Source organism: Falco peregrinus, chromosome Z (assembly GCF_023634155.1).
Source record: "Falco peregrinus isolate bFalPer1 chromosome Z, bFalPer1.pri, whole genome shotgun sequence".
NCBI lineage: Eukaryota > Metazoa > Chordata > Aves > Falconiformes > Falconidae > Falco > Falco peregrinus.
The window spans coordinates 47,483,984-47,508,272 of record NC_073739.1 but is presented as its reverse complement, the minus strand read 5'-3'; the positions used below and the strand labels follow the sequence as shown (position 1 = coordinate 47,508,272).

The window sequence follows — 24,289 nt, the reverse complement described above, 5'->3', positions numbered from 1 at the left end:
AGGCCTTTAACAGGCCTTAAGTGAATGTCTGTTAATTTAAGTGTCAGCTCAAGTGGGCCCTACTGTCCAAATCAGAAGCTCCAACCTGGTGGCACTAAGTACCACAATCAAAATCACTGACTTTCTGAAGGGTATCCTGCCCACTTGTTTCAGTCAGTAACGGGATCTACTGCCTCTTTTCTTCTGATGTGTAACCTTCATTCAGTCCTGTGGGGAAAGAGTTTCCAACAGAAACTGAATAACAATTGATACAATGATAGGTCTAATTTGCCGGTCTACGCTTTTCCAAGCCATATATGAAGAAAATTAATGACAGTCTCACTAGACTTACTGCAAAAATTCAAGTATCTTTAAAAAAAAACCCACCAACTTCTATGTCTACTGTACACTTCACATTGGTAATGGTAAGCAAATACAGGATAAATGAGCTGTATGTTGGAGTAATTTGTAGGAAACAAGAACCAGAACACGTAGCTTGCAAAAACACGCAAGTAAAAGAAGATTCGTTCTCTGTAGCACCACGTCCCCTAAAAATTAATGGAAAACTCCTCTTTTCAATAAGAAGAGAAGCTAAAGCTTCAAATTTCTGTAACAAGAGATGGAGATCACACAAGAAGTTTGAAAGCAACAGTTTACCAGAAGCTGTGAGTTGCAGGAGTACTCAATTGCTTACCAGTAGGTGATCTCAAGGCCTGTTTTAACATCCCTTTCTGCCATCTATTTCTAACTTGTCCAGTCGTCCAAGTAGGCTTTGTAGCTTTCCTGTCATCACCATGGCAATGAGAATAGACATAAGAATTATTTCAAGACTTAAATGGATATTTGCCAAATCACAGGAGCACCACAAAAAGGGAAAGCTAAATTCTACCTGTTACTGTGAATGCACCAAAAAGAAAAGTGGGAGAAGGGATGTAGTCTGATTTTAATGGTTCACAGCCTTCCCGGGTCTACCATCTTGTCTCCACTGATCAACTTAGTATACCTTTCAATGACATTTTTTTCCACAAATACAACCCAAATGCTGCCTACACTCAATTGTTTTAATCCAAATCTACACTAAACTCTTCCATAGCACCTTGCACCTCCACTCATTCAAAATTAACAGGGTGGCTGGTAAGAAGAGTAAGACCTTCAGAATCCCTCAGTTCTCCACTATTCCTTTCAGCTTTAAACATGTAAGTAACCGTTGTCAGAATACTCCTGGTTTGCATTGCTGCAACTGCACCTACTTGACTTTCATTTTTATACACAGTTTCACTATGTCTTATCTTGACTGTTTTAATTCCATTCTTTTTCTGGGTCATTTGTACCGATTTTGTTCTTTGGGACAGCCATAGTGGGATCTGGGCTTAGTTTTTGCACTTTCTTCTTAAAGATGAGCTCACAAATTTAATTTAACCAAAAATGTTATGCTTAATGCATTACACTAGGTTTTTAAAAATCTATTTCAGATGACTTTTGGATGTGTATTTTTATAAGATTTGTAATCTCCTCCTTTAAGCAGAAGTAAACAACTTAGCTTTGACTAACACTTGCAGCTTTAATTATAATCTCTCATCTTACCTAGGAGAGATATTATCAGCAAAACCAAAGTTTAATTGTCTGGCCATAGCTGCCACAATACACAGACAATAAGCATGTGAAGTCCTGCCTCTAACAGAGAATTCTGCCTACTGGTTATCTCTTTCAGCGTTCTCACAGTGTATTCAGCTAAGAGGATGTCTTTCAACAACTCACACCAAGTACAGATTTTTAAATTGCTTGCAATTGTCTCTCAATAACAAACAGTAGATTCTTGCCCCATTCTTTGTTCCTTTGTACTTCCTGTTCTGTGTCAACTATCTTTCTGCTTTTCCAAATTACGCAAAAAGCCCATTACAGGCAAATTTAACTCATTAGTCCAGATATTTCCTGACTTCTTTTCTCTAAAAGTTAATACCTTACTCCCTTTAACCATCTTCATCAAATGATACAATCTACAAAGAGTGATCGATAGCTTCACAGAAAACATTACATATTTTTTCATATATTTAAGAAACACAGTTACAGAACAATTTTACACAGGCTTTGAACCATATATTTACATATTAAACTATGTATGGTCAGACCACAGCCATTTGGACTCTGAATTCTCAAATTATAAATTCTATCTAGTGACCAGGTCAGTCTGATGAAAGTTTTATAAGCATGAGCTGGGAATAAAAGAACAGACATTAGACTGACCGCCAACATACTAACAAATGTGCTGTCAGAAAAATAGCATTTGGAGATGATTTTGCAATAAATTACCAGAAACTTAACACTGGCTATTGTAAAAAGATACCCATAAAAGGAAACTCTGCATAAGACTTTGTGCAAATGCACAACACTTCTTAGGGTGTCTAACTGCAATGGCAGAGGGCTGCACTCTATGCTGGCACGGCACAATGACATCTAGCACCCAGTTACTCCAATCCAAAATACATATAGGAAGCTCTGTGGAATGTCTTCACATATGCCCACCACCTGTTTCTTGTGGCTTCTTAAAGGCTGGTTACAGCCAGAAGATGAGGAATCTCCCATGAGTCTAGTTCATACTGTTACTGAAGTTTTCTTTCTCATGAATCTATCATTTAACTTTCTTATACTCATCTCCTACCTGCACTCTCTTTATCTGCATAACTAAGCAACAGTATTGGCTCCCTTCACACACGCTCTCTTTTCACTGGCATACCTGGTACTGTATTTTCCAGTTTTTCATTATTTATAGTCTCTATTTGCTCTCATTCCCATCGGTATACCTGATCAGTAATGTATCTATTATTAATATCCCATAGGTGTATACATGGTACTTTCACTGACACATAAGAAGCAATAGCGGCTTACTACACTCTTTACTTAATACATGAGGTTTGGATAACAGGGTATAAGAAAGCAGGCTCTTGAGTTAGCCAGCTGGCTTGAAAAAAGACCAAAGGGGAAGAAGCACATCCTCCAACCGACTATATTGCTTATTTCGGCACTGCAAAGGCCCAAACAGGAATACAGAGAAACACCTTGAGCAAAAGATGCATGTAAGATATAAAGAAAGACATCAAAGCAAAAAAGTTTGCACTTGGATTCCTAAATGGCAATTTCAAGGCAGGCGTTCAATTTTGACATGAAACCTTCCTCCCGAACTTTTGTGCCTCCACCTGGGAATAACATTCCTTACCTGCCCAAGTGCTCCAAAAGAGAAGTCAGTATTCATGGGTTTTTTTAAGTAAGTGCATCTTTACACATTGTGTTTTGTGCTCCCTCAGTGTCATTTTCTGGCTTTACTTATGTAAATTATTTATCTAAACAGACTGCACAGTTCTTATTCAGACTTGCAATGATGGTGAACAGTTGAGATGCATGCTTCAAACTTTTGAGTAAACGGGAACTCATCTTACAACACAAATAATAATTGCATCTCATTTTGATCTGGTTGATGTAAAAGGCCCACTGTGTGAATGCACTGCATTTTTGTGAATCTCACGTATAAGATAAAGCCTTCTGTACCCGTAAATGCTCATTTCTAAACTTTCAGTTCTAAACCACTGTCTAGAAAGACTGTTCTTGGATGTTTGCACCCAAGTGTGAAGCAGAATTGTTTATTTTTTAGGCACTCACCTTGCTAAACCCTACATCTGCAACTCCTGTTTTCAGGATAACTCTCAGGGAAGCCTAGGATACTGGCCACAAACTCTGTCAGAAAAAGTGATCTTAGGACATTTCAAGCAGCAACTGTGCCTAGCTGTAGCAGGCGGGAGGACTTCCCAGCCTGATAGGATCCAGCGACAACCAGGTGTTTCCTCACTTGCAGTTCCCAGACCTGGATGGATGGATCCAAGCATTTTCTGACAGCGTGATCCCGGCAACCCAGGCGCTTTCCAGCGAAACACTCACGGGGCTCCGCAGAGCCCAGGTGCTGCCCAACCGGCCGGGCGCGGGCCGGCGAACCCTGCCCACAGCGCCGGCACCCGAAACCCGACTGCTCCCTCCCGCTTGCGCTCACACCGCACCCTGCGGAAAGCGAGCGGGCTGCGGGACAGCAGCGCGGGCCCGGCTCGCACCCTGCGGCAGCCCCGCGGCGGCCCCGGTCCGCACGGGCGCGCCGCCCTCCCCGGCGGCCGCCGAGCGCCCGGCAGCCGCCCCGGGGCACCGGGGCCAGCCCTGTCACCTTCTCCTTCCTCACGCACGCCCCGCCAGAAGGGGGGTCGGGACGCCCCCCGCGGCGGGCGGGCGGCCGCAGCTGCCACGTCCTGGCTGCCGGGGATACGGGCGCTCGCCGCGGGACGGGCTCCTCTTGCACTGGCGGTTTTTTCTTTGCAAGCGGGGCGGGAGGGTGCCCGGCGCGGAGCGCAAAGTTCAGCCGCCGCGGAGGCAGCGCTCTGCCGGGGCCCCCCGAGCCCCCCGCGGCCCGCGCCCCGCTCCGCACCTGGCCGCGGAGGGGGCGCTGCGGCCCCGGCCCCGGCCCCAGCCCGGCCCCGGCCCCAGCCCCAGCCCGGCCCCTCCGGCGCGGTTCCCGCGTACCTGCCCCCGCGCATCACCTCCGCCGCCCCGCGGCGCTGGGGGGCTTCGCCGGCCGCCCCGCGGCGGGGCTGGGGGGTCGCGGGGCGGCCGCGGAGCTGCCCGTCCCTTGCCCTTGCCCGTGCCCCTGCCCCGGCAGCGCAGGGCGGCGGCAGCGGACCCTGCCCGCCCGCCTGCTGGCCGCGCCGCCGGCGCCCGCTCGGAAGTAGTTTTAAGGAGGGTTACCTGTCCTATATTGACGTATCCGTATTTGCTAGCTATCCTGTTGGCCTCCGGCAGCCCCCCAGCTATCCGCACAGCCCAGTGGTTGGTGTAAAGGCGCGTCCTGCAGGCGGGCAGCAGGAACCCCAGCACCAGGGTGAGCCGGCAGAGAAGGTCCCCGCCGCCTCCGCCTCCCCAGCAGCAGCGGCGTTTCCAGCCCATCTTCTCCTCCTCCGCACACAACCCCCACAAAACTTCTCCTTCCTTCTTCCGAGGCTCTTCTTCTCACCTCCGGGCAGCACCGGCGGCGTGTCCTCCGAAGTTACCCCGAGGAGGAAACTAGGAAGAGCTTGGAGTAGTGCATTGAACCGCCCGGGGGTTAAATGATGAGGGGTTGGGAATAATGGTTATGATCGTTGATTACTGCTGTTCCCTCCTCCCGGCGCTCTTCGGGGATTAAGTAACTTGCTTGGAAAGCTTCTCTCAGTTTCTGAGCGCCAGCTTCTCCCTCTGTCCCCAGCTACATGGGAAGTCGTCTTCTCCGCGGGAAGGAGGGCTCCTTCTCCCTCTCTCCGCGCTTCCCTCCCCTCTGACTTCCTTCCCCCTGCCAGCGATCTTCTGCCTCCTCTCCCGCGCCTGGATTTTCCTCGCTTTCCCGCTGTCCCTCTTGCCCGGGTCCGGGAGCAGCGCTGCTGCGGCGGCAGGCGATGTGTGAGTGTTGGCAGCTAGCGCCTCAGTTCACTCCGGCTCGGCCACCTCCCTCCCTCCTCCTCCTCCTCCTCCTTCTCCTCCTCCTCCTCCTCCGCCCGCCCTCGCTCCCGCCCGCCCGGCAGCGCTGAGGGCCAGGGGAAATGGCAGCCGCGCTGGCCCCGTCCTCCGCCGCCCCCCGCGCCCCTGGGCCCGCGGCTGCCGCCGCCCCCACCGCCGCCCCCGGGCGCTGCCCCCTCGCCGCCGCCGGCCGGAGGCTGCTGCCCCGCCAGCGAGGCCGCGGGAGCCGCGGCGAGGTGCGAGGCCTGCGGCAAGGCCTCGTGCCCGGTCGGGGCCGCGTCCCCCCGGCCCTGCCGCTGAGGGGTGCGGGGGCGAGGGGGCTCCGCGGGTGAGCCCCGGATGCCCCGCTGGGCCGCGCCCGGCCAGCCGGCCCCTCGGGAGCGGGCACGCACAGCCCCAGAGCCGCCTTGCCAGCTGCCACGGGCGGCCCTTGCAGGGGTCTGCCGGCCGTTGTTTTGCAAACGCTGCGCAGCGTCATTAACGTTGAGCTGTCATCCAAAGGCCTCTCGTGGCCACCATGTTCAGAAAGAAAAGCGGGCAGCTGGAGCGTCAGCAGGTGAGTAGTGGTCCTGACAAGGAGCATGGCCATCGTGGTGCTACCTCATTCCCTGTCCCCCCTGTGTAGCGTGGCCACAGCTCCGGCCACCTTGCTGGGAAGCGCTTCCAGCAGCAGAGCACATGCGGACCTGGGAAGGATGCAGCTGGCCATGTGGCGGCCCAAACGCCACCTGCAACTGGAAGCTCCTGGCTGGTGCCAAAGAAACTCATGTTCACCCACACCCGAAGGGTCACTCAGCGGACTAAACCTTAGCCACCACATTGGCTTTGGGCAACCTGTAGAGCTACTCCCTTTTATTTGGAAGTTAGAATATGGGTCTATAAAATCAAGGCCAACAGACCTACTGTGAGGATCCGTGACAGGTTGTGAGGGAGTTTGAACACGAGAAGTACTATTGTAATGTACTAATGTAAATGTGGGGCTTTTTTTTTCAGGAACCTAAGGCGTCCTACCAACACAGGCAGCCATCATTCTGTTTTTCATGGGGACATGAGGTATGAGAAGTTAGATGCTTTCCAGAAAGCCATACAGTAACATGGTGTGCCTTTTCGCCTCTCCCAATACCTAGGAGCACCCCCTGTGTTCCTAAATTTAAAACCACTCTTTTCCTAATGAAGTAGAAAACTTTAAAATGCAGACAGCCAAAACCACATTCCACTTCAAACCATTCTCTAAGTTCATTCATTTTCCCCTTAAACATCAGTATTATGTTAATGACTAATACCTCACATCCTCTGTTAGTTTTTGAAGGGGAGAAAGGGGGTAAATCCAGTCTCTACTTTCTTCTTTGTTCTATTTCTCCAAAGATTTATTTGCCAGTGATAAGCTTTTCCCTGTCACTATTTTTTCCTGTAGTTTGCATTATCATGTGCTTAGTGTATGACAACATACTGGTTACTCCTGTCTGTAGATTCAAGGTCTCAATGTGGCTCACCTTCCCTGGGATTTCATAGGTGATGGCTCACTGTTTAGCCGATTGTTCTTCTACTGAAACCACAATCAACACTCATCAAATTCAGCAGGAGCAGTGTTAGGCCAAGACATTAACATCTTACAGCTAATATTCTTAAATATACATTCATTGAATATGACATTAAAACTCCTCTAGCACTTAGCCCTCCTTATTGATTGGTTCAGTGATAATTACACAAGTCAGCTCTCTTCCTGTATCTGGAGTGCTTAAAGTATGTTTAATCATGAACGACCACCTTACTGAAGTACATAGCAATCAATGGGTCACAAAACCTGAATCTTGTGCAGTCTCAGTCTGTTTCTGTAAAGAGGATAAATCAAAAATCTATTTTCTGATCTTTTCTCAGTTAATTTTACTGTTGTTTTGACTGCCTTATTTCCTGGTATAAATGGTGGGTTTTTTTCTGGCACAAACTACAAGGAAAAAATAAAGCCATGCTGTCACATATCTACTTCCAGCTTGGCTTATATGACAGTATTTTATACACAGACACCAAAGCTACTAGGAATCAATCGGTAGACTTGGCAAATACATCATTGCCACCAAGTATCTTCTCCTAATGCTGCATTGCATCACATAGCCTGACAAAAATGTTGTGAAAATTATGCAATACCTAAAAGCAGCCTCTGAAAAAGGAGGGACATAGTACCCAGAGGCAATTTTTCTATGATTAGTCCTCTTTGCTGAGGCCACAGATAGCAATCACAGCTACTGTGGGAGCACTTGGACATTGGTTGTAATGTGGAACATCTGATCCCTGCCACTGTGAACCCCAAACCGCAAGGTTTTGCCAAGTACCTCATCAAGGCATATCCTTAGCCGGGACAGCTCCTTCCCACCCCCCACCCCCTCCCCACTCCCCTGCCAAAGGAAAAAAGGCTACAGCTCCTGCATTCCTAACTGGTGCCATGGTCTTAATTTAAGTTGTTCCTTCCTGACACAGCTAGGAAGTATGTATTCTGGTCACCAGGTGAGTGGAGAGAGCACTGAGGGGACTTCAGCATACCTGCTGTATGTGGACCACTTGTAGCTAGTAGCTGAGCCTACTTCTGTACTCTGTTGAAGGCCAGGTAGTTTTTTGTACACACCATGCTCCAGGGAAAGTTTTTTTCTCCTCTGAGTAAAGGCACCAAATTGGTCTGTTTCATCACTATTGTGACAACTTCTGCCTTTTACCTCTTACCCCCACACCAGCCTCTCTGCTATGATAAAAATAAATATCTGGCTGACTGCTAAAAATGCAAATTTCCATGTGTCTTATCTTGTCCTGGAGTCATTGATACTAATCCCTGACTCCCTTCTCTGTAGTTAGTTCCAAATGATTGTGATCAATGATTTGACCTCAGTCTCTGTTCTCACTTTCCTCCTATTTGATCTAATTGCCTCTCTTCTTGCTATTTTGCCTACCTAGTCCTGAAATTATTCTTTCCTTTCTAGTCCTTTCCCAGCCTGAAAATCTCTCTGGCTCACTAGCTTCAGCAGCCACTCTGCTATGCTGTGCTTCATTTCAGCTTTCCAGCACTTTTCTATGTGAGTTTTGGAGATCAGTGCACCAGAGATGTGTTCGGCACCCCAGGATCATAATTAAGGAAGAAACCACAGAGGACATATATATTCAAAGGAAGTGATAGCCCAAAGTCCTTCAGGAAGAAGTCCTGCAAGCAGATGTGCAGGCCACTGAAGACCTAATGGAGCAGAGAACATTTTCAGAAGGAACTAAGGGTACATGTTCTTCAGCTTTTGGAGTGAGAAAGTCTGGAGCATAGCAGATGAAAGAATACTCTTCAGGGAAGAGAAATCTTCAAAGAATGGAGGTGTCAGGGAGTCATTTAGAGATTGCCTTAGAAAGACAGATAGTTTTGGTATCCAAAAGGAGTATTCAGATTTCCTTAGTTTCAACCGTAACTGTTTTTTATAAACAGTGCAGCTAGGTCACGACACCAGCCACCATACGATCCTATTTGTTGGTACACAGTTCTTTGATCTACAGTTTTCCATGCTTCAGGCTTGCCTCTGATTTTTTAACTTCAATTGCTTTTGAAAAGAATAAAGTTATTTTGGGGTTTTTATATATATAAATAAAAATGGTTTTGCACACAATCAATTATATTAGCAGTTTTTTCGTTAGCAAATACCTGCCTCCTTCTGCTTTGAAACAGGATGTGATCCTGTTTTGAGTACATCAGTGCTCTTACGAAAGGCCACCTAGGTATGTCCAAATTTTAAGTGACAGTTTTCACATGTACATTGGACACTTCTTTGCATTCAGCAGCCAGTACCTCAAGATTGCTTATACTTACTGGGCTAGCCTTTTAATGTTCCTAGTGTGTAGACTACAGGACCTGTACCCCTGTGTGCAGTCCACAGCAAAGCATGATTTCTGTGCAGCGATTGCTGTTTCCGCTTGTCAGTCACTGTGAGAGTGAGCACAATAATTGACAGCAGTCTTTAATGAGCCTTCTGGCAATGCAGAGGAGGAAAGCCTTCTGCCCTGAATGGAGAGAAGACAAGGAACAGGAACAGGATGGGTGAAAGTACTCAATTGGGATAAAGAGTCTGGGTCAGGAGAAAAGAACAGAAAGAAATTGGGACGGGGGTTTGGCAGAGGAGTCCTCTGCCCAGGGTGTGCTCCAGCCCAAGCACTGGATTTCCCCTGAGCAATTTAATGGCAGAAGTTCAGTGATTCACGTAAGGAAAAAAGGGCAGGATCCTTTTTTTCCTGTCTATTAGTAGTGAAGAAATAGAATTTGGATCTGGTCCTTGGAACAGGCATGATTCTGAGCTTTTCCTGATCACTGATAATTGGGCTGATACTGTCTCATACAGTTACCATGTGGATTTCATTTTATGAATAAGGCTGCACTGCATATTTTCCCATTCTGTTCACCTTGTGAGTTCTCTTACCTTTCCTTTTTTGATTGTGTTTATTGTCTCTTTTTGAAGGAATGGCTCCCACCTCATTATAGTTCTGACCATAGTGACAGGCATAATTTGAAAAAATGCTACTGTTTGCTGCAAAACTATCTGAAGAGACTCCCGCTGCTTGTACCAATGCCTGTGCCAGCATACTTGTTTGCCGTCTACCCATTTGTGCAGATGCATCTCTGCTTGGGCTGAGATCTACTCTGTCTCGTTAAAATAATTGTAAGTTACTTCTTTTTCCACCACCCTCTGCAACAGACACACACACACGCACACACATACACCCACCCCCGACACTCCACACACCCCCACCCCCCCACCCCCACACCACCCCCCACACCACACACGCAGACCCCACCCCCAATCTAGTTGACAGTGCAAATAGCTGTAGTAAAGTTACTGGCAATCCACAGCACATAGCTAGGATGAGTGGCTAAGGCATGAAGAGAAAAGGAGGATGGTGGAAGCAGGAATCTTTTTCAGCTGGCTTCAGTGTCTGACCCAGCGTCCTGTGACACTAAATTCTGAGTCCTTTTCGGAAGATCAACTGCGCATTTTGACTCTCCAACTTTTATTGAATTCTAAAGTTTCAATTCCAGAATCTCAAATACATGCAGAAGTAAGCATCAAAATGACATTTCTAGTATTTGGCTATGATTTTTAGCAATAGAAATTATCTTGGGTGCCTGTGGTATGATGGTGGGAAGATCATTTACCTGAAATGACTCATCTGAGTGAATTCATCCACATTGAGTTTTTTCACCCTAATTTACTTGAGTTAACATTCCAGCTGTTTCTCAGTTGTTCTGAGTCAGAATTATTATAGCTACCCTTTTCTGTCAGACTGAGCTATACTGTAAGTAGCCATAGGATTTTCCTTTCCAATTTAGTATTATAGGAACCATCAAATGCAAAAGGACTTGTTTAATTCACTACTCTTTTCTTAGGCTAAGACGTGTTGTTAGCATATGGCTAATACTCTTGCTAGAAAGAATGGTCCAGTGACAAGTGAGACTGCAACCCAATTTTCAAACTATAAACATAATAAAAAAATAGTAGCTAAATGCCCTTCTGAAGAGATAAAATGTAATCCCACATCTTCCAGCATGGCCCAACCTCATTTCACAAGCTCTAGTTGGGCTAGTTCCATATTTGTGCCTAAACCCCTCTCAGTGACTACTGCAGACCCTTCACTAAAAGAGCTGGTATTTAGCTGCTTCACAGCCACATTCAGTACCTTCTTTAGACATGGTATTGTCTTCTCAGTTCTTGTTCCCTTATCTTTGTTCAGGTGCTTCCATGGGACTTACCTTGTCATGATATCCATGTACATGCCTAAGAAATGATAGAGTGATTATGCTTAATCTCCTTCGCTTTCTTGTTGTGTGAAGAAGTCTTTTCTTTAATCTGTAAAAGAACTTGAACACTTTTTTCCACCAAATACTGTATAGAAATAACCATTTTAGATCATCCATTTTAACTTGGGGCTCTCCACTCCTCCCAGTACAACTCTTGTGAATTATGTGCCTGCCATTTTTTGGCATGGAGCTTTTTCAGTGCAGTTTGTTGGGCCTGGAGATGAAAAAGAGCCTCTTTACTACAGCCTATGTCTAACAGAAGATACGACCTGGAAGTAGTGAGTTTGTTAATGGGGAGGGAGGTTGAAAGAACACCAGCCTATCATTTAGGAAACATGGCAGGGTTTTAAACACTGTGTTCCAGACAAGGAAGAAGTTGGGAAGGCATTATTTTAGGACATATAACCTCTATTTTTTTGTGATTGAATAAGAAATAATTCTGTTACAATTCTGTAATAATTCTTCCTTTAGGGAGTTCAAATTCACAACTGTGGAACATCTTGTTCTCCTTAAGATACCATTCAGAAATGTTCTTGCTCCTGAAGAGTGAAGAAGCCAAAGGGTTACCAAACAAAAAGGTAGTGTGACCACTGGTGGAACTGTATATACTCTTCCCTGTTGTAGTAGTAATTAAACCAATGCCAAGATTTCAAAAATGGAAGTTAACGTTTGTTGTTTATTGGTTTTAAACAAAAAATTAGAAAGATTCAGCTATGTCTGGTACACCTGAGAAGTGTACCAGACCAGTATGTTTGAAAGGAAATGGAGGGCAGAAGCACAGACACCTAGTAAAAACGCAGCTACAAAGAAAGATGCAGTGAGTGTGAAGTGTTTTTTTCCAAGGGGATGGCACTCATCTCTTTACCTCAGAAACTCGATTTTGTTGTGTCAATTCATTGAGGAGACATTTCTGGTGTTTCTGTTACAATGGATAGAGAAAATGCACATCTCTGCAGATGCTTCTGCACTCTGCTGAAGAGCAGAGATGCACTGACAGTTTCTGTCAGAGCCTCTTTGGTGTTCTTTGATTTGGCCCAAAGGACAAAGTAAACCATTGATGGGAGCTCTTTCTTTTCCCAAATTTGATCCTTTGTATCCTTTCCTTAAAATAATAATAATAATAATTAAAAAATAATAATTTCTGCAGTCTATCTGCTTTTCCTTCTCTCCTTATCTTTCTGCTGCTGGGAAGATTTTTCTCTTCACTCTTGGTCTATCCCATTGTTTCGCCCCTTCATTCGCACCAGGACATATATTCTGTATGTCGTACTCATGGGATGTTATCCTCTGTGCTCAGCTCTGTTTACCATGAAAAACAAAGGACATCAGAGCTGAAAGCTTTCATGAATTATAATGACCATGATGATGTGTATCTAGTACAGCATTGCTGAGAGATCCTTGCTAAAGTATCATATCTTCCTTACAGACCATAGCCTAGTGCTCCGTAACTGGTAGTCCGTGTTCAAAGTACTGAGCCCTACAGTGGTGATTAATAGTAACTCTGAATCTGAAGTTGTAGCACTGGTGAGTCTTCAGCACAGTGATGTGTAAACCAGCACTGGAGGAAGTAACCTGTGAGGGAAAAAGGATCTGCATGTGTTTGTGGGTTCGCTAATTCAGACAACTGATTTCCGCCAGAAAGTTTTGGGAATGTTGTATTTTACGTAAGCATCCTATGTGTCCAGTTGTGGTCATCTGTGCATTGATTGGCTAAAATGCAGTGTCTGGAGAATGATGATAACTAACAAATGAAATTAATACATCTGTAGCCACAAAGCATCATCTGAGTCTTAAGTTTAGCTAAGTTCTTGGTTGTTTATCTGCAGATCATTTTTAGAAGGACTTTTGATTCTGTTATATTGCATTATATAACAAGACAGAAGGGCCCAGGAGACAGAATGAAAGAAGGTATTTATAGACAAAAATAATTGATAACCAAAATGAGGCTAGAAAAGTTAAGTCCCTGGTCAAAGTTAAGGCTGAAACAGACATTCTTTATAACTGATGAGAATACTGTGTGAGTTTACTATGTGGATAATATATGATTTACAATACCGTTAAATATTCATTTCCTTCCTGTTAAATGCCCCAGCTTTGTAAATTATGTGATGCTGAAAATAAAGTACATTTTCTAGGAGGCTTAACAGTTTTAAAATGAAAGTGATTTTGGTCTGGATTTATACTGTGAGTGATGCAGAAGACAGTTGTTGCCACCTTTCTCTGCTGTTAGGAAATTAAACTCCCACAGTTCATGAGGAAATTAGATTGCTCCTGGAAAAAAGTTTCATTCATGCTGGAAGACACAGAAAACGCTGGTTCTAAATTACTTGAAATTCTTCTGCACTCCACTCTTCCCTTCTGTGTCAGCCTCACTTCCCCTTTGTGTCTTCTCTGTTGAATCCTCAGTTGGATAATTTGGAGCCAAATATTTTTATTTTAGATTTTTTAATTCAGCAACTGAACAATTACAGAGCAAACAAAGCAAATGAGAATGTTTGCCAAGATACCTGTTAAAAGTCTGACACATCTCTGTCGCCCTTTGCATTTACACTTCTTCTTCATGCTGTAAGATGCAGATTATTCCCTCTAATAAATATGAAGCAGGGACCTGTTTAATGTACAGAACAACATTTGCGGTAGTTAGCCATTCCAAAACACCACTGCCAAAATCATCATTAAAAATAAAAAAAAATCTATGGATACCCACCCTGAAAGGGATGTTATTTGCACATTGAAAGCTTTAAGCTTCTCGTATTCTGAAGAATTGTTTCCTCAGTGAAGAGGTATGCACTTTATCATGTAACTATTTGCTGAAAAGCAAGAAAACATTTGGGTTTTGTCAGTTCTGCAGGTCATAGCCCGAAACTTGAATATTCACAGTGTAAGAAGTATGTGCATAGTATATAGATTATCACCACTATTGATAAACCAGCTCAATAAGCTCCATGAACCTTTCATGGGAGTCTTGTGAATGCAACAAAGTCATGCTCACAGCTACATACACAATGTAAACGTGACATTTAAAAGTTACCTTTTGAAGCTATACACAGCAAAAAAAGCCTTATAATTTATTTTTTTTTTCTGGGAATGGTGCCTTGGGCAAGGCCTGTGTGACCCCAAAAGACAGCAGGTTAAAATGTTCATCCCATGCTAGCTCTCCCTGAGACATAGAAAAGCCTGGGCTTTCTGAAGACCTCTTTCTGACCAGAAGAGTCACACTTGTACCATCAGAGAGAGAAGCAACACCCTCTGATTTACATGATCAGTTAGAGCTTGCTGAAACAGATAGATTTTGGTATATCCTGTGTCACTTAGTTCATTTTTTACATCATCTATCCATCCATGAAGTTAAAGCCAGAGAGAATACAATCACTTCCAGCAGTAAAATACTAAATAAGAAATGACAGTTTGTGGTAGACATTCAATAAAAAGTAAAAGCAACTAAATCCTCAGTCTTACTACTTCTAGTGTTGCAGAGGGAGCCAGCAACATGCAACAGGCTCCCAAGGACAGTGTCCTCTGCTCACTTAGTCAGTTGTGTTCTGAGTTGCCTGGTCAGCTCTAGTTCTGTCCAGTTTTCTGATCAACTCCACAGCTGTATTTTTGTCTTAATCTTTGTTGTACTCTGAAGAAATACTCCAGCTTTAGATTACTGTAACAGTGAACAGGATCTGGCTTCCTGAATCAGGGTAATGTGTTTCCAGCATAATTGGGGGACGGCACCGATTCCGGTCATGTAACTATAATGTCAGCTGACTGTGTCTGGAGTGAGCCCAAATGTGTGGTTTTTCCCAGTTCGGATTCTCCAGAAGCACAGACAAATTTTGTTATCTTGGCTGTGAGATGGTCTCAAGATGACAAAGATGATGCAACAGTTTCTGAATAATTGTTACTGTTGCCTCAGCTACAGGAAATGATGCTTGAACACTGCTGCATGCATTAGAACAAGAATTCCTCCTCCAACAGAACATGCTTTGTTTAACACCAGTAATACCACAGGTGAGGACCAAACGGGAAACCTTTCAACATAAACAGAGAAAACAATATAACACAATTGGCAAGCTTTTCCTCTAGTTTCACAGAGAGACACTGTCAGGATGGGGATTTAGCACATGGTGGCCAGCTGTAGCAATTAAATGGCTCAAGGAAACTTGTTCTTAGATAATGAAATCCATTCACAAGGAGTATCACAGAAAGTTTGAGTGACCTGATAAAACTCAGAAGAGATTACCAGATTTATTCTTGGAAAGGCAAGAAAGTGAAGCTCAATGCCTGACACACTCTAAAAATGATGAAAATGTAACTGTTAATTAAAAAGTTTTATCTCCAGATGTTCAAAGAAGTTTTTTTAAAGAGAGCATGTTGCATAATATGTTGGAAAATCACCTGTAAGTATACATAAAACAAAGACAAAATCAGAAAACCAGTTGCATTCAGAAATACAGAACTTCTGTGAAAACCTGCTAAAATTACCTGAGCAGAATCTGGCTTTACCATTAACTCATTATTAGGAAAACCGGGCTGCTATGCTGCCCCTGGAGCAGCCAGGGAAACTAATGTGAGGAAATGGTGACTTACAGAAAGAGGTCACTACACTGGGTTTATACCAAGTACAGCGTATAGTACCTCAATGCACCAGTGCAGTTAAATACAAGACATATTTGATGTGTGGTATGACATTGTCCCTTGCCCTTTCCCTCCTGTGTGCATTAGGAGACCATTGAAATAACAAGAGGAAATCTGAGGTCATCTCATAACCCTGTATTTATTAGAGGAGTAGCCTCTCGTACCTATCACGCTTGCTTGTGTGAAACTGTATTGCAAACATAACTAAGATTTTCCCTCTGCTTCAGACTTTCTAGTTGTAACACATTTGAAGCTCCAGGTAACATTACTCATTTTGTTTGAATAGGTAAAAGCTACAAGTAGATGAAGAGCTTCCTGTGCTTTAGACATGGCACGTTAAAAGCTTACACTACCCTTTTCAAATGTTTACAGTAAACTGATGTCCTTAATTGGCTGTCAAAGTAGCATGAATGTTTAAACCATTTTGAATCCCTTAATAGAATCTAATTAAAGGTAAAATCATTGTTCTGTGCATTTCACATGGTCTTTTGCTATAGATCAAGTAAAATCAAAATTTGAACTCAAACTTTTTGGAAGTCCTTAATAAAATGAGTCTCATTAGTGTCAAACTGCTTGATTAGGGATCTGATTAAAAGACATTTGACATTGATGAGAACTATTTTGTTACAGGCTTTTAAAATAAGTCCCATATACAGATGCAGGCCAAGTTAAGAATGTCTATATATGTGTGTATAATGTATTTGTCTATGAATCCAATCCTGTTCATGCAGTTGTTCTGCATAGCTCACAGAATAAGAAGATGGGGATACATACAACGGTAGCTTACAACTCATCTTTAAACTCTATTGATTTTAGTGCAAACCTCCTTAAATTTTTCCCCTGCTTTATATTATAATATTTACAAATTCTCTCAAAAGACAGATGCAAGTCCCTAAGATGTTAAGATGTAAAACTGTATATATCACATGTTTCTTACTAGTCTCAAAAGGAGAATGAGCCGTGAAATTTGAACCGTCTTGGATCTGTTTCTTCCAGCAGGACAACACAAAAGGGCTGTACTGTGCTGGAGGTTTTGACAATGTGAATGCAGCAGCTCATTGTCAAACCTTCATAATTATAATATTCTTTTCACATTTGGATGTGGATGTTTCCCCTGTCTGTGAGCTATACAGGGAGGGGGGTGGAGAGCATAAAAGACTGCATAACATGCACACACATGTAAGAAATACATTTTTGCACTCTTAGAACTAGCAAATAATAAAACCAATTCTGTTTAACCTCATAGATATCTTCACCTTCTTGTGATGTCTACAGGAAAAAATCCTTATATCCATAAAGCAAATTTTTCAAAGTTTTGCTCTTATAATATTGAATTGTTGTCTAAAAAGTTTTGCAAACTCAGGTGTAACGTTTGCTGTTAATTCAGCTCTCACATGAAGCCAAGTGGTCCACATGGAAGACGAAATGTTTTATGCTAACAGGTTTGCGTTAAGGATATGTTTGGTTTGTTTTGAAAGTTTGGCTGGAATTAAAAAATACAATTGGTATACCAACAGTTATTTATCATGTTACTGCATGGTCTTTTTCAGGGGTGGTCAGTTGTCTGACTCCATATTTTTTGTGTGTTTAGAAGATGCCGTAGAGTAACTTGTTTGTTTGTAAAGTTATCTGTATAATTTTGAAGCCTGGACATGATACTTCTGTTTGCTTCACAGACAATTTGAGATATATTTTCTTGATAGCAAGTTTGAAAAAGGAGGACTAGAAGGCATTGTTGACAAGGCAATAAATCATGTTACAGATGACTGTCAGTATCTTTAATTTTCCTTTCAGTTAAGTATTTAAGGGCAATACTCAGATTTTTAGGCTTTTAAGTGTTTCTGGGTCTGGAAGACCAGAATTATGCTTATAACCAGGCTTCGCGCAACAGCAGTTGCTTACTTTGTTCACACTGTTCTTTGAAGTTCAGGATCTCATGTCGAGGCATCTATAGTGCGGCTGAGGATAGATTTTTGAAAGATGCTCTGTAAGCCCACAGTTCTTCCTGAAGTCAATATGCTCTTTCAGTAAGGAAAATAGATCATATTGTGCTGTATGTCTTAATTAGTGACCTGTTTTTTTCCTTTGTGAGGCAGGGACTAGGTAAACAGGTACCTGAGGCTAAGATCTTTTTTCTTCTAAAACTTCTACAATACAGGCTACTGTATATTTGCTATTTGTGTTGGTTCCCCTCTGATTTATAATTTGGTTCAGTTATCCACTGTAAACCACTTTGTAGAGAACAGAGGTATATCAATCAGTGTTTGCAGAGTGTGCCATACCCTTCCTGGCTGGGAAGCAGGAACAGAGCATGGGGTGCTGTTGTGATGACCTTTGGCAAGCTGAGATGCAAAGCACCCTGCAGGAATTTCCTCCAGCACAAAGGTATTTAACAAATTCTCCAATTCCATGGTGGGACCTAATCAGTAGGTGGTCCACTTGTCTGTCTGTCTGTCTTTCCTTATCCTCCTCTTTGGCTTAGAGAAGCTGCAGTAAGAGAAAAAAAGAAAGGGGGGGGGGGGGGGGGGGGGGAGGAAAAAAGAAAAAAAAAGGGAAAAACAAAACAAAAAACAGCTATTAAACTGGGAAGACATGTGATCTGCATAATTGCTCTAATTGCACCTAGTTCTGCAATGAATAGTCCTGCTGTCAAATTCAACAATGACTTAGGGGTAAAAATATCTCCAAGTCCTTTACTATAACATGAAAGACATAAAGAAACTCTTACGATCATTGCCATTCAGTTTAAAGAGCGAGTGACTAATTAAGAGGGAGGGGAAACAGTGCCATTGTTGAATTATTGAAGAAAGGATTAAATTGGCAAGCATAAATAAACAAAATTAAACTATGCACCTCTCTGGCCTTTTTGAGCTGCACAAATTGGTCAATCAGTCATGCACGACAGAGGCAGTGGTTCATCATCAGTAGGGATTTTTAACGTAATTGCTGTATCAAACATATACATCTCCAAATGTTCTGCTGTCTCAGGATTCCCAAAGAAACAAAGAAGTAAACCCACACAAACTATTGCCAGAAGCTGAATACCATCCACAGACCTGAAGGCAGGCAGGGTTTAGGGAAAGGAAAGCCAGCCAGCCCAGACTCCAACACTAACTTGCTGTGGCCTTGCACAGATCACTCCATGTCTCTTTCTTGATTTCCTTATCTTTAAAATGGGATAATAAAACATACCTGTCTCATTCTTGTGTTGTGAAACTTAGTTAGTGTCTGGATAGTGCATTTGCTATAGAGGAGCAAAAGATTTATAGGCCTTTTAAAATTTGTTATTCAGACATGAACAGTGATAAAAATTTTATTCATATTTAGGAAGCCCAGTTTTACAGAGTGGAAACCTAATCAAAAAGGCTATCCAAATCTAGTGCCTACTAATAAAGTGGCACCTGAGACAAATGTTTGTTGTGTACTTAAGGATGGCCATGGAGTATGGCCCTGAATATACGCTGGCTTTAAAAATGGAGTGTTTTTCCTGTTTCATTTCTACTTCAATTTGATAGAATTAATACAAAAATAATTTTATTTTCCTTTCTTCTCTGAAAATTACATGCTTTTCTCTTTGTGGTGGGCTGACCCTGGCCAGCAATTAAGCACCCACCAGCTGCTCATTCACTCCCTCTGCACTGGAACAGGGGAGAGGAAGAACAAATGTGAGAAAACCTTCATGGGTCAAGATGAAGACAGTTTAATAAGTGAAGAGGGAAAAAAGAAGAAAAGAACCCAAATCACAAGCAAAGGCAATCACTCACCACCTCCCACAAGCAGGCTGATGCCCAGCCAGTCTCTGAGCAATGTCTACTTTGGAAAGACTCCCCTCCAAGTCTTTACTGATGAGCGTGATGTTATATGGAATGGGACATCCCTTTGATCAGTTGGGATCACCTTTCCCAGCTGTATCCCCTCCCAGCCTCTTGCCCATCCCTGGCCTCCTTGCTTGCAGCAGGTGGAGTGAGAAACAGAGAAGGCCTGGACACTGTGCAGGCACTGCTCAGCAGTAGCTGAAACACGGGTGAGTTGTCAGCAGTGTTTTCGTCACAAATCCAAAGCTCAGCACCATACTGGCTGCTGTGAAGAAATTTAACTCCATCCCAGCCATACCCATTATACCGGTGCATTGTTTTTTCCTGAGGTTTGAGCTCATTCTAAAATTCTAGAGTCTTCTCCTCGTTCTGTATGTGTATGTTGGACTGAGATGCCTTAAAACCTAGTTCCAGGCCCCTCAGACTTTAAAATACAAGTAAGATTCAGACCAGGTTATTTCTACCCAACCTGAACAAAATCCTTACTTCCAGATATAACCACAGTTAGGGAAGTTAAGGTTTGCATGTGAGCTTTGTGCCTTGGGAATGTATCTTATAGTGAAAATGGTAAAGTAAAGGAAAACAAGATGAAATTAACTCAGAGTTGTACCCAAGATGCAGTGGGAACAGCCCCCTTTAAAAGGTTGAAAATGCTCTGCAAATTATTTTTTATTCTCTATTTTTGTACATTTTTGTACTTCCTTGTTCTTTACACAGCAGAAAGCTGAAGAGCCTGTTCTGGTGAAATATCTGGCCTGCTTGGAAGCGGGAAGTACTGTAAATGGCATAAGAAAGCCTGTGCTCATGACATTTCCTGTCCAGTTTTGCTGACTATATATTAGAATGTAATCATGTTCAAAATGTCAACTAGATTTGCCTTGTTCTACACCTGATATCATGTCCCTTTTCACATCCTTTACCTCCTGCTCCCTGTCTGTCTATAGGGTACGTCTTAGTGCCTGTGTAGTACCTTCTTGAAGCGACAGTGTTCTTTGGAATGGGTATCTTCTCTTTTTCATAATAATCAGGGGAGCATGGGTGCTCAGAATTATTGAGCGGGATGGCTTTCAACAGTGGATACTGATATAGAGTCATGTTATTACAAGACCAAACGTGGAACAGACTGGCTATTATTATGTATTGTTTCTCTCTGTTAATATTTTATACTGTGTGATATGTATTAGCCCTCCTTCCCCACTGCTGGTACTAACCAGCGCCCTAATGCAGTCTCACCGGCGCGGCTGAGAGCTTTATATTGGTGTTGGCCACTCTCTCCTTACTTATGTCATCTTTCCACAGTTCTCCAGAATAAATGAGCAGCTGTGGAAGACAGGCAGAGAGACCAGCTTCAGGAATGAGATTGCAGCTGTTTCATGCACTTGCAGCCTCCGTATGGAAGCTCCATAAACTCCAGGCTTTAGAGGCTTAGGCAGGGTAAAGCTCAATCCTACCCCACATTTCAGGTCCTGCTGTTGACATTTGCCATCCTTCTTTTTTGCTGGATGTGGCTGCTTCTGTCTGGCCCCTGCTGATGGGGTGTTCCTCCGTCTTCATTTCGCACTTTAAGTTGAATCTGGGCACCAAATAAAACAGATGTTCTGCAAAAACTGCTGCCTCTGGGGAAAACTGAAACCTGAATGTACCACAACAAAAACTATCTGGGAAAAGAGCTGAGTGGAAGGAAGGAACTTTCGAAGCCACTCGCACCTTAAATTGTCTGTAAGTAAAGGGGATAATCAAAGATTTAAGCTCTACTACACTCTATTTAATTTTGATCATGTTGAAAATAAAGGATGCAGCAAAGAAGACAAAAGTTTCCATTCTATCTGACAGAAGATGGGTGCAATGATTCTGAGTTTAATCATTTCTTCAGGCAGAACAGAACATCAAGAAAACTTAATTCTATCTGAAGAATGATACACTCCATGGGAAGTTGAAAAAATATATGAATGGCATGATTTTAAACAAGAGCACTAGACAGGAGATAAAAAAACAGGAGAGTTCACAAGGTCTCCACATGAGGCAGACTCAAAAATTGAAATTTTGGGTTCTGACTCCTCTCAGGATGCCAGATTTCAAACACTCCAGACTACTGGGAAGACTTCAGGAAGATACCTGGAATATGTAAAAGAGAGATTTCCCCATATCCTGATGAAAATTTATGGAATGTAGTCAATATTCCAGTAAAGTGAAAAACATAAAAATTGTTAAATTGTTACACAAAAAAACCATTAAAAGAAACAGAGGACTGAATGTGCTGCAGATTTAGGGTCCAGTGAAGCAGCATGGGGCTGTATGAGTTGTGACTAGGTAAGATTTTGAGTTAGTGCTCTAGTCTTATGCATATGGAGCACACCAAAGACACAGAGTAACAACAGCACCATTAATTCAGCGGATTTTCTCTGGGAGTGTTGAGCAATGTGGGAAATGATTGGACTATTAATTTGAAAGCAATTAGAGCATGTATTAAATTACTTTGGACATTGTTTCTGGCAACAAATTACACAAAAAGCAGTTTTGTTTACACTGAAGAAAAGCCAGTACCTCTGGAAGTAAACAATTAAACTGTAGGTTTCCACTGCTAAGCTTCTCCTCACTGCAGGCACAGGAGAATAGAATGTTTGGATAGGCAGGAATTTGGTACTCTGTGCTGAGCCCTGGAGCTTGTCAGTAGATTCAAGAGCCCAGAACAACTGAGGAAGGAGTTGAGGACTTCTTACAGAACACTCTGCTCAGAACTGAGGAAAGAGAAAACAATCCATGTTGCATGATTTGTGCTGCTAGAAATCCTCTGCAATGTTAGTGGAGGATTAGAAGAAGATTCAGTCAGTTTTAATGTGCTGGTTCTGTGTTCAGGAATACCAGACCTGTATACCAGCAGATCACCTATTACAGAGTTGGACTGGATCAGGGCTGACTGTATGACTGCATTTCTGTCAAATTAACTAGAACACATGGTACACTATTTATTCTGGCTTCATGCTCACTGCAGGAGGGCAGGTGATATGTGATCTCACAGATAAATCTGCCAGGTCAAAGTTACCCTTTAAATACTCTTTTTTGAACAAATCTGGATCCACAGAATGAGTTTGTACTAGCTGAACTATTTCTTCTTATGGGTCTACAACATTTTGGATCCAGCATATGTGCCCTAATCCATCCATTTCCTTTATGAAGGCATGGCTGAAGAATTACAGGGGCTTAGAGGAGAGGGTGGGAAAAAAGATAGATCTCCTTCAGTTGTGTATAGATCTCATTCACCAAGGAATAAATAGGTAGGAAACAGAATGTAATACATTACCACTAGGTAGATGGATGTCTCTTTCTTCCCTTTTAGAAGAGGAGACACACCCTATTTGAGAGTTTGCCCAGATGTGCAATACCTGTCACGGGCTGAGGACCCCAAGGTTTTACACAATCAGATACATGCACCCAGAAGTATTGATAGCATTTTAGGGAAGCTCCATGGTTCCTGTCTACATTTCAAAGAACTGAAGTCAATTAAAGTGTGTATTTTTAAGTTTTGAAGGTAGGATGAATAGCTGTGTACATGTTTTCTTCATGTTCTCCGACAGTTATAATCCAGAAAACAAAACAAAGTAAACCAGAACAAATAACAACTGTGGTTTTGTCTTTTAAAGATTTAACCAGAAGTGAACCTTTCCTGGAGAAGCTCGGCGTAATAGGAATCCCAAACTTTGATACCCAGTGTGTTTGTGACAAAACTTTCCCTTAAAGCTTCTCAGATAGTATGAGTAAGTGGGAGAAGAGCTTTTGAGTAAGACACTCTTCTGTTGCCTCTGTGGCCTTTGAGTACAATTTCACTGTATCCTTAATCACATTTAACTGCAGGCTGACTCTGAGTGCCCTTCTTCCTACTCCACACCACCTTCACCTTCCCATCATCCCTGCACCAGTTTTGACACTGCATGTCTACAGGATGTGGTGTGGAGTGAATGGGACCACTGAAGATGGCCTGATAAATGCCATGACCACACACTCGTGATAGCCAGCAAGAGACAAGGGAGAAACATATGTGAAGAATACAGGGCTACGCTATTGGTGGGATCCCACAGTTAGATTTGATTTAATAAGATATGAAACAACATATTTTGATATCTTAATTCCACCAATAATGTAAGACAACATGAATTGGCACTGTTGTAAAAAAAAAGTGTGTGCTTCTTTCCCACAAGGACTACTTGGTTCTTCCCTTCTTTCTCCTCCTAAAGGCGTTTGAGCTGTACTAGCTGTACTTACTTTCTCTCTCTCTTTTTTTTTTCCCATTCCTGAGTTAATTTTAGCTTGGATCAGCTTTCCAATCCATTTCACTTCATGGCCACATAAGAGCTTATGCTGTCAAGACCAGTTTGGAGGCTTTAGGATTGTCTTATGCTGATTGAAACCACATAACTGAGTTACAGCACCTATCTGAGCTAGGGACAGACAAAGAGGAAAAGAAGCCCAAACCGACTTAATTGTCACCTTTCAGTCACCAGTAATTAACACGGTCATCTTAAAATGGTCTCTGTTT

General features: G+C 42.9%; 1 protein-coding gene and 1 long non-coding RNA gene across 3 annotated transcripts in view; one reads left to right on the top strand and one right to left on the bottom strand.

Moving 5' to 3' along the window:
- The window catches only part of PCSK5 (proprotein convertase subtilisin/kexin type 5), a 247,559-nt gene extending 242,077 nt beyond the window's left edge, over positions 1-5,482 (bottom strand). Inside the window, exon 1 of one of the 2 annotated variants that reach the window (XM_027793522.2) lies at positions 4,759-5,482. In XM_027793522.2, the coding sequence (XP_027649323.1) occupies positions 4,759-4,956 (198 nt within the window). In that variant the 5' untranslated portion in view covers positions 4,957-5,482. The remainder of the gene's footprint in view (positions 1-4,758) is intronic. The other variant, XM_055791267.1, reaches the window with a different exon arrangement.
- A 70-nt stretch (positions 5,483-5,552) lies between these two features.
- LOC129782762 (uncharacterized) lies at positions 5,553-9,097 on the top strand. The gene is made up of 3 exons (XR_008744829.1): positions 5,553-6,058; positions 6,496-6,555; positions 8,546-9,097. It is a non-coding gene; the product is annotated as an uncharacterized LOC129782762 (long non-coding RNA).
- The last annotated feature ends 15,192 nt before the right edge of the window (positions 9,098-24,289 follow it).